We start from the raw sequence: 14,179 nt of genomic DNA, 5'->3' as shown, positions 1-14,179 counted from the left end.
GTCACAGTACAAAATGTTACAGTATATGTTACATATGATTGTATGATGTACTAATGTATCTGTTAATAAACAGGAATTATGATTCATTCATTAAATAAAATGTTATACATTTTAAACTCTTTAAACTTTTTTTTAAAGACACAAATTACATAAAAAGTAGAAACACAGAACACTTTATTTGTGTATTTCCAGTACCCATAGGAAGGAAATAATATTCTGCAGTAATAGGGCTGGTCTTAAAAAAACAAAATGAAAGAGGAAAAAAACCCCAAACAATCTACAATGAGCCTGTGTTATCAAGTAGTATAGTAAAATATGCAAACAAAATCCTTAAAACACTCCCTGCAAACCAGGTTATGTTTATTATCATTATCATTATTATTATTGTTTATAATACTTTGATAATATATAATAATTTGATAAGATTGTAATGTCATATAGTGTGATATAATGTTCATATTTCAACCTGTAACATAACCAGGTTTGACCTAACCAATGTCTGTCACATTTATAGACAACTTTGCTGCCAGCGTTGGAGATACTGTCTTTCTACCTTTTAGTATGTAGGGTTACTGTAATACTTTTCAAAACTTTACCAAAACCTAACAAAAACATTTTTAAACCTGTGAGTTAAGCTAAAAGTTAAATGATATTAATACAAAGTTCTGTGTAAAGCATAAATGTTCAAATGGGACACTGAAATAAAGCTTAACTCATCTCATTTGAAAATTCACATTATGTGGAATAGTTGAACACAGGAAGCATTTGAGAAAACTTAATTCTATATAACAATGAGATTGTGGCATATTATTTTGCTCACTGCAGGGGTGCTAAATAATGTAATGTTACTATGGGTCATACCAGAGACAAAACATGCCATATAAGCAGGAAAACAAATTAACTACAATCAAAAAACAAAAAAATGCCCCACATGTATAAACTGAAACAAAATTATTCTATCCATTCTCTTCGGCTTATCAAATCCATGTCTGATTTGAAAGTAGTGTGCACTGCATGAACTGGTATTTAAGCTGTAATTTGAAAGACACACATGAAGCTTATTTAGGCTATACAGTCCTACTGCTGTCCAGGGTGTACTCTGATGCGGGGTTAACAACATTAACAAAAACAAGAAAATAAAAAATGCATATGCAAAATAGAAAAAAACCCAAATCCTCATCATGTCACCAATCCTTAAGAAAACACATCATGCTCTTCCAAATCCTGGTGAATTCCGTATTGCAAAATCCATGTCTGATTTGAAAGTAGTGTACACTGCATGAACTGGTATACGAAGGATATTTTCACAAGTATTGGCCACTGGAAATCTGCAGTTAGTGACGAACTCAAGGCTTGGCTTTGGAGAAAAACCCAGGGCTGGTATGCTGTCACATCCAGTGCAGAAAACAAGAATATCTTCCAAAGAGACATCACTTTCAACTATAAGATAGAAAAATACAAAATCATAATGAGATTCTGACTAAGACTACTGATGTACAGATACATTAAATTACCAAAAGATTAAATCAAAAGTGAAACATGTATATATTTTTAAAAGTAAGCTGTAATTTGAAAGACACACATGAAGCTTATTTAGGCTATACAGTGAAACCACAATGTCAAAAAAAGAAGTTAGTGGAGACCACAACATATTAAATGTACGTGGATGCAGCAATAGCCTATTATTTGTACTCAGTATACAGGATTGGTAATAATTTATTTATTTAGTTATCCTCCTATTTATCCTGTTATTTATTTATCCTGTTAATACACTGAAGTCAAACTGAAATCACATTTGGATACAATGTTCTTTGTAAACCCAGCACTTGCATCAGTACTATCTATCTACCTTTTTTGTTATGGCATCTATGTCTGTAATTTCATGATGCTGCTGCACAAAAGTGAGAATTTTGATTTATGGTCAAACAATGTGCCAAGTACTAAACTCACATTCTGCCTCCTGAAGATAGTCTTGCCAGAAAGCCAGGGTCCGGCACTCATCTTGAAATGCATTACTCCCTCGTTCGGAGTGAATGATCTGGAATAGATTCTCCATATCAGTTGCTCTGAGAGCCATTCCAGCTTTCACGAAAAGGCACTTCATCTGAAGAGGGTATGTCTGTAGAGCATCTAGGACACCTAGAGACCTCAAGCCATCTCTGAACCTAGCCAAAATAAAACAAAATCAAATTGTATTTTATATTACTATTATTATATTTGTATTTGATTGGATTTGGAACCTGTATCATAACAAGAGGTTTTGAGGTTTTATCAAGAGACATTTCTGAACTAATTACATTTTACTTTCCTGTGGACTGCTGTATCAGAGGTGAAGAACATTTTTCCCCTTACAGGGCCAGACTGTCTTAGATACAGATAAAGAATGCCTATACATGGAACAACTGAGCTGAAATATGATACACAGGGACCTGTCATGAATTGGAGTAAAAGTGACAAATTGCTTTCAAATACATCTGGTCTCTTGTTCCATTGGCATACCTTTTCTGTCAGTCTACAATCAACCCAAATGCTACTCAATTTGAATCTATTTTTATTTACATATTTAAACACATGCCTACATCGGCACAGATACGTTTTATGTGAATTTTAATTTCATGAATGAAAGATATCTGTTTTGTTATGAACTGTACTAGAATGGAGCGCTACAGACCTGTACCACCCAAACAGGCTAATACCCGTTTCACAACACAGTGACTTTAGTTTGACAGGCTTAATTTTTTACCATGACAGTATGTGTTTAGACATACCTTTCAAAAGGTGCACGGGTCCGTTGAAGGACATACCAGTGAGCCAGATCCAAAGCAGTTTCTTGTTTGTTTTGAAGTGTTATGCAAACATTGTGACCAGCAAGACTGATCAAGTTGGCTGCCTGTGCAACTGCATCTTGCAGCTGTAGATCATTCTCGGCCTGTATGATCTAAAAACAATATGAGGAAATTATAAAATGAATTATTTGACTCTACTATTTAGTAGAACATACAAAACTAATAGCTTCAGTGTTTAATTAGTACATTAACCCTATGAAACCCCATAACCGATCAGGAGGCTGAGGTATAAGTTATTAAGCTGGAAAACAAGTGCAATCATTAAATTCTGAAAACTGAAACTTGGAGTTTCTTGGGCAGTAACCAACAGAACCATAACCTGCCACACACATTTTTAGTTCTTCCTTCTTGTAGCCATTAAAATGTTTGATCTTTTACTAGAAAGGTGCAGGACTCGGGCAAGAAAAATTAGGGAAGTGTTAGTAAAAATGTTGGACAAGCAAAAAAAGACCTACAATGAAATTGAAAGAACCAAAGGAAAATATGCTCACCGACTGCACTTGTGACCTTGTTTCCTCATCAGTAATATGATCAGTGCTGACTTTTACATTGTCTGGACCCTTTTGAAGACACTCATAGAAGAGTTCAGACAAGAAACATGGACTCTGTCCCCCGTGGGCAATTGACATTGCCATGATCTGGCCAGCATAGTAGTATCCATTATCTTTCATTGCTGTTAACAAATAAAATAAAACATCATCTCAAAAGCTTGCATCATTATTTTTGTTACTGTGGCATTTTTTATAGTACAAGTTACCAAATATTATTTCTGAAAAAAATATTGCCCATACAGTTGCACCCATAATAGTTTGGATAATAACAAAATCATCTTAATTTTGCTGTGCACCACCACCTTGGATTTTAATACCAAACAATCAAGATGATACTAAAGTGCAATTCCTTCGAGGTATTTTATTAAAAAATGGCACCAGCTGATTAGGAATTACAGTCAATTTTATACATTATCCACCATCTTTAAAGATGGTTGCTTTAGACAAGTGATTGAAAGCTAACACCATTTTATGTATTATTTTTAATACAAGGATTAAAATTCTTTACAATTCTTTACAGCCTTACAGTCAGATCAGGTAACTGAGCTGGCTTGTTATGCTTTGGGTTATTATCAATTTACACTGTCCAATCAATTTAGCATTTGCATTTGGCTGAATCTGAACAGATTGCCCTTTACACTTCACAAATCACCAGTGCTATCATTGACAACAGTAGTGGCTTGGTTCTATGGCAGCTACTCATGCCCGTGTCATAACACTGCTTCCACCATGTGTGACTTAAGCTATTCTTTTCTTTACTATGCTTTTCTCCTTCCATCATTTTGGTTAATCTTGGTGTCATCTGTCCATATCTTCATAGTAGTATAGCATAGTTCTTTTAGATGTTTTCTGGCAAAGTCCTTCCAGTTATTTACTATTGCACCTTGTTGTAAAACATCTGTGTTTCCATTCATAAGTGCATCTCTTGATTGTTGAATTACACCATATCAGTCATTTGAATAATTACTTTTGAGAAATGAGAGAGCATGTATAAAAATGACCAGAATTTCTAAATATGTAGTACTGTTTCAAACCTTTCAACTAAAGCAGACAATCTTCCCTTCAGTCAATCTAGGTTTAATTTTTTAAAATCCTCTGTGGTGGTACAAAAATTCTGTCATTGCCAAAAAAATGTGTTTAGTTAACTGTATGAGATACTAAACTCGTACATGTAATCACAAACCAATTGATGTATAATGTATTGATGTAAAATAAATCAAATGGCAACAATTAATAAAATCATAAGTACCTTTAGAATTGCACGTAAGAACTTTAGCATTGGGTGGACCTTCAAAGATGCCAAGTTTGTCCTTGACTTCACAGAGGCAAAGTCGGAAGAACTCCCGAGTAGGTCCTCCATTGTCAACAGCACCCTCAGATATTCCATAGTCATCAGTAAACTTCACATCTATTTTTTTCTCTGGTGAAAAATTGGATCTGCCCATGGCTCTGGATGCTCCATCCCACACATTTCGCCTTATGATGTTGAAGCGTACAGTGCTGTCATTATTTACTCTAGTAACAATCTGCTCCAAGATTCTCTCTAAGCTCTGGACGTCACTGAAACATACACACACACAAAAAAAAAAAAACAGTAAAGAAATATACTAGTCTCAATGGCAATAACCCACCAACAGAATAATGATGTACCATTCTTAAGACTGTAATTGATATTTAACAAAAAAGAGATACAAATCAAGAATGTTTGTGATAATGGAAAAAAGATTAAGTTTAAGTTAAACTAAGTTTACATTTTTATCTTGTCATAAATACACTAGTATTTATAAATAGTATAAATACACTATATAAATACAAGCAGAACAAGAAAAACAACAAGATCCAACACTGACAACCAACCTCCATTCAAAAAAGTAAAAATAAACCAAAACATATATCAAGTAAAATATAAGTAATCTGATAGCCTTGGTAATCTTCAAATGACAACAGAAATCACAGGTTGCAGTTCGTAGTTTGCTTATTCAAACTGATCCAAAACTAGACAGTAGATGACTCCTTTTCCGCAACAAACATAAAATAATGGTTAATATGTTGACCTTTCAACATGTAAAAGTTTGTGTTGTACTGACCTTTCACTTGCACTTGAGTCTAAAGACCTTGAAATGGCTTCTTGGAGGTCGGGGTCATCTGACAGGTATTCTTCCTCAAACAGGCCAAGATATGTACTGCAAAGCCAGAATGTTTTGTAAATTATTTAGTTAAATTACATATAAATGATGTTGACAGAATTACATTATCACAATACATAGATTGGCCTCAGCATTATTAAAGTTGTGTGGGATCATCTTGACAGAGAACAGAACAAAAGGCCTGGAAAACTATTCCTGAACCATGCTTAAAGAAATTCAATAAAAAGAAGACATCACCATCAAGAAAGCTTGGTTAAGAGAGTTCAAGCTATGTTGAAGACTAAAGTAGCTCATATCACATTTTGAATTTTAAGCTCATTAAAATTCTACAAGTTTTGTTCTACTCTAATATACTGCGCTTCCATGTCTGTTTGTAGACAGAATTTTGTAGACTTCAGTAAATCACTGCGCTTCTTTCCTATTTTTCCAGCAAAATACAAAGAAAGCAGGGGTGGCTCATGACTTTTGCACAATATAGCTCAAAAGATTAAAAGATACAAACATGTACAAAACACATACCTGTAGGATGTGCTGGATAAACTTGGCTGGGTAGGTCCATTGGACACACTGGAGGTGTTACTAGAGAAGACACGTGTGTCACCAGTAACACTGGCAGAAGAACCCACTGATAAGCCAGGTGTGTTGTAACTGACAAAGGCAGATGTTCCACTGGAGTAAGGCTCATCCTCATCAGTAGCAACGACAGCAGGATTGGTGGACATTGTGAGGGTGTCAGCAGAGATGGAAGATTCAACAGTACAAACATCTTGGGTAGCAACGCACCAGATGACCTCATCATCAACAGACATGGACTGTGCGTTAACAATGGGAATGGCTGAGGGAACTTCTTTAGAAATTTCAACTGTGAGAACACAAAGAACAGGAGTTTAACTTTTGAATAACATCTAATCACATTTATAGCTTTTGCTTTTCATGTATTTAGGGGTACATTTCTTCCTGCTCAAAATATTAAACTAAATTTAAATATGATTTTAACAAAGACTTGACACTTAGCTAAAGACACAATGCCTAAGATGACTAAGTAACAGACACTGAACCAACTTAATTTACAGTTTATTTGGAGCGACTTTTAGATAGGAATATTTACCGCATTTGTCAGAATTCAACGTTTCTGTGAAATCCTGCCTGCTTGTATGGCTACTCTCTCCATCAGAATATGTCTGTAAATTAAAACAGATAATACATTTCATTATACTGACAACAAAATGTCATAATAAATATTAGTAATATGTTTATGTATTATGTATTAAAACATAATACAAGTGACAATGTTTAAGGGAGTTTAAAATCCATCTTTGCCTTTTTCACTCTCATTTTATGAAAATACATACATTTGCTGAAATGATCAGGATTACTTACTGATTCATTGTCCTCACATAAGATGACCTTGTCAGGTCTGACATAAATTGACTTCTGATGAAACAGTTTTTTCACAAGGTCTCCATTCAAAGTCTGTTTGGAAGTGAGTGATGGCTCAACTAGTTTGGTGTGGCATGCCAGCAAAATCTGTAGCCTAGGGGAGGAAGAAAACATAGTGTATATGAAATTTTTGTTAAGGCTAACAGACTACAATACAATACAATACATTAAAAGGCTTAATTTTTGTTAACTCTAAAAGATATCAATCCAGTCATCTGATCGGTGCTCCCAGATCCTTTTTGGAAATACCCAAAGTTGACCTTTAATAGTATAATAATCTAAGTAACAAAAAATATATTTTTTTTTATAAAAAAGGATCTAATGCTTACCTGCATCCTTCAACAACTGGCTGGAAGGCAGTCCTTATTGCCTGCATTACTTTGTCTGAGTCCCAGTCACAGCTAAACTCCAGTGCAGATTTTATATGTCCATTTTCAAAAAGCCAAGCTTTTTTGTTACGCCTTGGCACATGTGTAGTTAGATGGTCTGGCAAGAGAATCACTTCTTTGGTGAAAGACTGAGCCACAGAATGTGACCTGCTTAGTTGTGCTGGAAACCTAATGGAGGATAAAGGCAAATTAAACATTTCTGCATGTTATATTACACTTCTCTGATCAATGAAGTACATTTAATTAAAAAAATACACCATGCTGTACACATGTCTAATCTGCATTAATAAACACCCTCTAGCCCCATGGTAGCTAGGATAGGCTCTTGGAATCCTGAATTGGATAAGTGGAAGAGAATGGATGGATGAATGGATGGATAGATGATGGAAGATAGTGGGATGGGTGGGTGGAGAAACTTAACAATCACATAAACAAATGTCTTCAATTCACGGAGTACTTTTTGTTGCTTTAAAAAAGGTTTCATTAAATTATATACTGCCAACAACTATGTATTGTAACAACTGATGTGCTTTGCTTTTACACAATGTTTGCAGATTAAGCTTACGGGACGTGAAATATTATAGAAATGTTTCCACAATTAAACAAATTAACTGTTGTGCACAGTTTAGTCTCCACGTCCACACGCTGTCAGTCTATCGCACAGTTTTTTTGTTTTGTTTTTTTGTGATATTTTTGTTTACTTAGCTTCGTCGAGCAATTGAAACCTACGGGCTATTACTAACCTTCCACTAGTAATTTCAGTGCATTTAGTTCTGTTCTTACCTCTTCTGCCTTGGGCCCTTTCGAGTAAAAGGTCTAAGATTGTAGATGGGACCTGTTGTGGGGCACTCCTGTGATGTGGAAGGCACGTTCTCCATAACGTTAGCTGGATAACCAGGGGTTATCTGACCGGAGAGGTTCACTGCATTTGGTCTTCCACGATGAAAAAGTGAATAAATTTCTTCATCAGTAGTACGATGCGGTACACTAGTACAAATATTAGGTTGGCCAGAACATGCATTTGCCAAGGTGTTAATTAGCTCCTCATTACTTAGAATTTGAGCCACAAAATTCCGTGCGGACTGGCTCATAGTGCCATTCCTCACAGGTACAAACAAGGAAAACACTAGATGGTGCAAGCGCCTCCGTGACGTCAAGCTTCATTCTATATATTCAGAAGATCATTCTATATATTCAAGTTTCATTCTATATATTCAGAAGATCATTCTATATATTCAAGTTTCATTCTATATATTCAGAAGATCATTCTATATATTCAAGTTTCATTCTATGTATTCAAGTTTCATTCTATATATTCAAGTTTCATTTCATATATTCAGAAGATCATTCTATATATTCAAGTTTCATTCTATATATTCAAGTTTCATTCTATATATTCAGAAGATCATTCTATATATTCAAGTTTCATTCTATATATTCAGAAGATCATTCTATATATTCAAGTTTCATTCTATATATTCAGACTTTGGTTGGAATATATATAATATTTTCCTAAAGGGCATTCCATAATATATATATATAAAAAAACACCCAGCACGCCCCTGCGGGCGGTTTATCCTTCAAGCTCGGGTCCTCTACCAGAGGCCTGGGAGCTTGAGGGTCCTGCGCAGTATCTTAGCTGTTCCCAGGACTGCGCTCTTCTGGACAGAGATCTCCGATGTTGTTCCCGGGATCTGCTGGAGCCACTCGCCTATCTTGGGAGTCACCGCACCTAGTGCTCCGATTACCACGGGGACCACCGTTACCTTCACCCTCCACATCCTCTCGAGCTCTTCTCTGAGCCCTTGGTATTTCTCCAGCTTCTCGTGTTCCTTCTTCCTGATATTGCTGTCATTCGGAACCGCTACATCGATCACTACGGCCGTCTGCTTCTGTTTGTCTACCACCACTATGTCCGGTTGGTTAGCCACCACCATTTTGTCCGTCTGTATATATATATATATATATATATATATATATATATATATATATATATATATATATATATTAATATAACAGAGTTAATAATATATTGTCATGGTCCTGGGCCATGTTGGCCCAGTGTTCTTAGTTTCCTCGTATGTTTATGTTTTATTCCATGCTTCCCCTGCCCATTATGTCTAAGTTCTCCCCGTGCTCTCTCTTCCCCCTGTGTGCCCTCTATGTATTTATGAGCCCTCGTCCCCTTTCGTGTTTATTCCATGTCTCCCCTGCCTGTTACGTTGGTGTTCTACTCGTGCTCTCTCTCCTCCTGTACTTCCTGTTTCACCTCTCCCGTCAGTGTTCAGTTCACCCCGCCCTGTCTCGTCATGATTATCAGTGTCACCTGTGTTCCCCGTGTGTTCCCACTTCCCTCGTTAACCCTCTGTGTATTTCTGTCTGCGTCTCCCTCTGTTCAGTGTGACGTCGTCCCTCATGTTGTGTGGATCTCCCTGTGTCTCTCTGCGTATGTTAGTTTACTTTTCCCAGTTTAGTTTTGTATTTCCTATGTTCTGCCATTCCAGCATTAAAGCTGTGATTTTGAGTTCATCCCCGTGTCTGTGAGTTTTGCGTTTGGGTCCTCCTCCTGCCTGCCACACAGCCGCGCCTTGACATATATATCATAATAATCTGACAATACTATAATATTGGCCATATTATATTTACATTACCACAGTGAGATGACTTTAGTCTCATGAACAACATTAACTAATTGTTATTTAATAACTAATCTTAAATGACTGTTCAGCACAGAAATGAAGCCCAACAATCATGTTTTACAGTCCCGTGGTCTCAGCCTCAGATACTCAACTAATCAAAGTGATGTCATGACGAAAATGAATGACCAACAAAACATTTTTCTCCTTCATTTCTGTCAAACAAAGCTGTATGTAACATGTCTCGCGGTTAGTATCATGGTTGCTAGGCAACCTGAACAGCGCGACGAAGCCGTCCCATTTTACAAGCCTCTCACTTCCGCACTTCTCGTACTTATAGTACGCACCGTACGTAGTACGCGTACTGCGCGTACTTCAAGCGTGCAGTCTCTTAATTGGGACACAGCCTGGGTCTTCCCTTAATAATCCTTTTGCATTTTCTCTCATGGCTATGCGTCTTCTCACCCATTCTAAGATTCCTGTTATTCCAATTCCTTGCTCCTACCCTGCAGATGTTTTGCAATGTTTGTAGTCTTGTGAATTAGCAGTATTTAAAGCTGGATTTAGAGAGGGTTTTTTTTTTTCCAATTCTGCTCAGTCCTGCATTAGGATCTGCAATCTGCCTGCTGTACAGCTGATCCATGACAATTATCACCTGCTGTGCCATTAAATTGCCAGAGCCTGCGTAATTCAAGCCAAAATTTTCTAGTGAATGTCTTAGCACATTTCTAGCTCTTTTAATTTTTCATACATCTGTTTATTAAAAATACTACTCATGTTGTCAGATTGTTCAGCATTCCGTGACCTTCAGTTCATATATTCCTTATTATAATAACTTAACTTTTTATATTCAGCTTCCACCATTAGAAAACTGAGCTGAAAAGGTGTATTCTATATGTACTTACAGTTTGTGTGCGTGTCAGACAGTCATCCAAGGGCAAGACAGAGAAAAGGCTACGGTAATGAGTAGAAAAAAAGCACAGGAATGTAAGTATAAAAAATGTAAATATATATATATATATATATTTATGAATACTTTTTTATTTTTTTCTCTCTCCATTTCCCTTTTCACCATACTTCTGTGCTTACGTAGGTGGGTATGGTGTCGTCTACTTTGAAAGCAAAGCAAAACTAATGCTAGATTTCCCCAAACTTCAGTGACGTCTTTAACTCAAAAGATGAGATGAAAAACAGCTGAGGAGGAATAAAAGGTAAGTATTTTCTATCGCTGCTAGTGATGTGTCGGAATGGCTCTTAGACCCGGATCTTTGAAGTGAATGATGCGAGCCGTGGGTTTTTTTTTTTTCTCTCACCCTCTGTCTCGCACTTTTTTCCGCTTCACTCCACATGTGGGGTGAAGTGCTTTGCCCTGGGCAGAGGGGGGAGGGGCAGTAGTTACACACGCAGTAGCACAGCAACAGAGCGGGAGGGAAAGAGAGAGAAAGAGAGCCAGGGACAACAACGTCACATTAGAAAGGTATAGTAATCATCCACAACTATTTTCAGTTGCGGATGATAAAGGATTCAGAAAGTTTATTCATGCAGGCCCATATGACAGAGAATGTGCATCTTCTTTTTGTTTTCATATTTTTATTTATATTTAATTGTGTTGTGGTTTGCAGTGTTTTGTGTGGTGTCACTTTAAATTTGTTTAAAAGGAAAAAGCTGAAAATATAAATAGTTAAAAGTTGAAATGTGAATAGTTGTGTTTTGTATTATATGATTTATTTATTACATTTTATGTGGAGTGAATAAATACAAGTATATTTACGATGGCCCCTAGAGAAAAAGCACGTAAAAACTCCAAAACATGTAAAAACTCCATAGCACATAGAAACCCAAAAACTTGTACAAACTCCGAAATGGTAAATGGCCTGTATTTGTATAGCGCTTTTATTAGTCCCCCCTAGGGACCCCAAAGCGCTTTACACACCCAGTCATCCACCCATTCACACACATGTGTGTGTGAATACACATACACATACACTGGTGAAGGCCGCTACAGTTGTAGCCACAGCTGCCCTGGGGCAGACTGACAGAAGCGAGGCTGCCATATCGCGCCATTGGCCCTTCTGGCTAACACCAGTAGGCGGTAGATGAAGTGTCTTGCCCAAGGACACAACGACCGAGACTGTCCAAGCCGGGGCTCGAACTGGCAACCTTCCGATTACAAGGCGAACTCCCAACTTTTGTTATCCTAGTGGCTACACAAGCCAGGAAGTACCAACGTGCTTGACCGGCGTATACGACAGCGTGTACCAGTTCCCACGAATATCCAACAACCTCGCACAGCCATTGAAGTGGAGTGGACCAACATTCCACAGGCCACAATTGACAATCTGATAGACTCCATGCGACGATGTGTTGCACTGCATGAGGCAAATGGTGGTCACACCAGATACTGACCGGTTCTGGGTCCCCAGACCCCCAATAGCGCAAAAAACTGCACATTCCAGGGAGGCCTTTTGTTGTGGGCAGTCTGAGGTACACCTGTGCACTACTCATGATGTCAGATCAGCATCCTGATGTGGCACACCTGTGAGGTGGGATGGATTATCTCAATATGGCAGATGTGCCCACTACCATACATTTGGACTGATTTGTGACCACTGTTTGGGAGGGATGGTTATATTGTGTATCTGGAATGAATTTTAGGTCTCTACGTCCATCCCATGGGGAATGGGAGCAGTAACAAAGGTGTTGCGTTTATATTTTTGTTGAGTGTATATATATATATATATATATATATATATATATATACACATACACATACAGGGAGTGCAGAATTATTAGGCAAGTTGTATTTTTGAGGAATAATTTTATTATTGAACAACAACCATGTTCTCAATGAACCCAAAAAACTCATTAATATCAAAGCTGAATGTTTTTGGAAGTAGTTTTTAGTTTGTTTTTAGTTTTAGCTATTTTAGGGGGATATCTGTGTGTGCAGGTGACTATTACTGTGCATAATTATTAGGCAACTTAACAAAAAACAAATATATACCCATTTCAATTATTTATTTTTACCAGTGAAACCAATATAACATCTCCACATTCACAAATATACATTTCTGACATTCAAAAACAAAACAAAAACAAATCAGCGACCAATATAGCCACCTTTCTTTGCAAGGACACTCAAAAGCCTGCCATCCATGGATTCTGTCAGTGTTTTGATCTGTTCACCATCAACATTGCGTGCAGCAGCAACCACAGCCTCCCAGACACTGTTCAGAGAGGTGTACTGTTTTCACTCCTTGTAAATCTCACATTTGATGATGGACCACAGGTTCTCAATGGGGTTCAGATCAGGTGAACAAGGTGGCCATGTCATTAGTTTTTCTTCTTTTATACCCTTTCTTGCCAGCCACGCTGTGGAGTACTTGGACGCGTGTGATGGAGCATTGTCCTGCATGAAAATCATGTTTTTCTTGAAGGATGCAGACTTCTTCATGTACCACTGCTTGAAGAAGGTGTCTTCCAGAAACTGGCAGTAGGACTGGGAGTTGAGCTTGACTCCATCCTCAACCCGAAAAGGCCCCACAAGCTCATCTTTGATGATACCAACCCAAACCAGTACTCCACCTCCACCTTGCTGGCGTCTGAGTCGGACTGGAGCTCTCTGCCCTTTACCAATCCAGCCACGGGCCCATCCATCTGGCCCATCAAGACTCACTCTCATTTCATCAGTCCATAAAACCTTAGAAAAACCAGTCTTGAGATATTTCTTGGCCCAGTCTTGACGTTTCAGCTTGTGTGTCTTGTTCAGTGGTGGTCGTCTTTCAGCCTTTCTTACCTTGGCCATGTCTCTGAGTATTGCACACCTTGTGCTTTTGGGCACTCCAGTGATGTTGCAGCTCTGAAATATGGCCAAACTGGTGGCAAGTGGCATCTTGGCAGCTGCACGCTTGACTTTTCTCAGTTCATGGGCAGTTATTTGGCGCCTTGGTTCTTCCACACGCTTCTTGCGACCCTGTTGACTATTTTGAATGAAACGCTTGATTGTTCGATGATCACGCTTCAGAAGCTTTGCAATTTTGAGACTGCTGCATCCCTCTGCAAGATATCTCACTATTTTTGACTTTTCTGAGCCTGTCAAGTCCTTCTTTTGACCCATTTTGCCAAAGGAAAGGACGTTGCCTAATAATTATGCACACCTGATATAGGGTG

General features: G+C 37.7%; 1 protein-coding gene across 1 annotated transcript; it reads right to left on the bottom strand.

The window, feature by feature from the left end:
* Positions 1 to 546: 546 nt before the first annotated feature.
* LOC147321465 (G2/M phase-specific E3 ubiquitin-protein ligase-like) lies at positions 547 to 7,570 on the bottom strand. The gene is made up of 10 exons (XM_086305080.1): positions 7,314 to 7,570; positions 6,925 to 7,078; positions 6,653 to 6,725; positions 6,064 to 6,406; positions 5,485 to 5,580; positions 4,647 to 4,957; positions 3,338 to 3,519; positions 2,769 to 2,938; positions 1,951 to 2,165; positions 547 to 1,440 (listed from the first exon to the last, which is right to left on the bottom strand). Exons 1-10 carry the CDS (start codon positions 7,568 to 7,570, stop codon positions 1,208 to 1,210), a joined length of 2,034 nt encoding a protein of 677 aa, XP_086161206.1. The 3' UTR covers positions 547 to 1,207.
* Positions 7,571 to 14,179: the final 6,609 nt, after the last annotated feature.

This window comes from Aulonocara sp. 'chitande type north' Nkhata Bay, linkage group LG9 (assembly GCF_057382095.1).
Source record: "Aulonocara sp. 'chitande type north' Nkhata Bay isolate Kocher_YH1m ecotype deep benthic linkage group LG9, A_spYH_male_GT1.1, whole genome shotgun sequence".
NCBI lineage: Eukaryota > Metazoa > Chordata > Actinopteri > Cichliformes > Cichlidae > Aulonocara > Aulonocara sp. 'chitande type north' Nkhata Bay.
The sequence above is the reverse complement of the archived record's forward strand: the minus strand, read 5'-3'. Positions and strand labels throughout refer to the sequence as shown.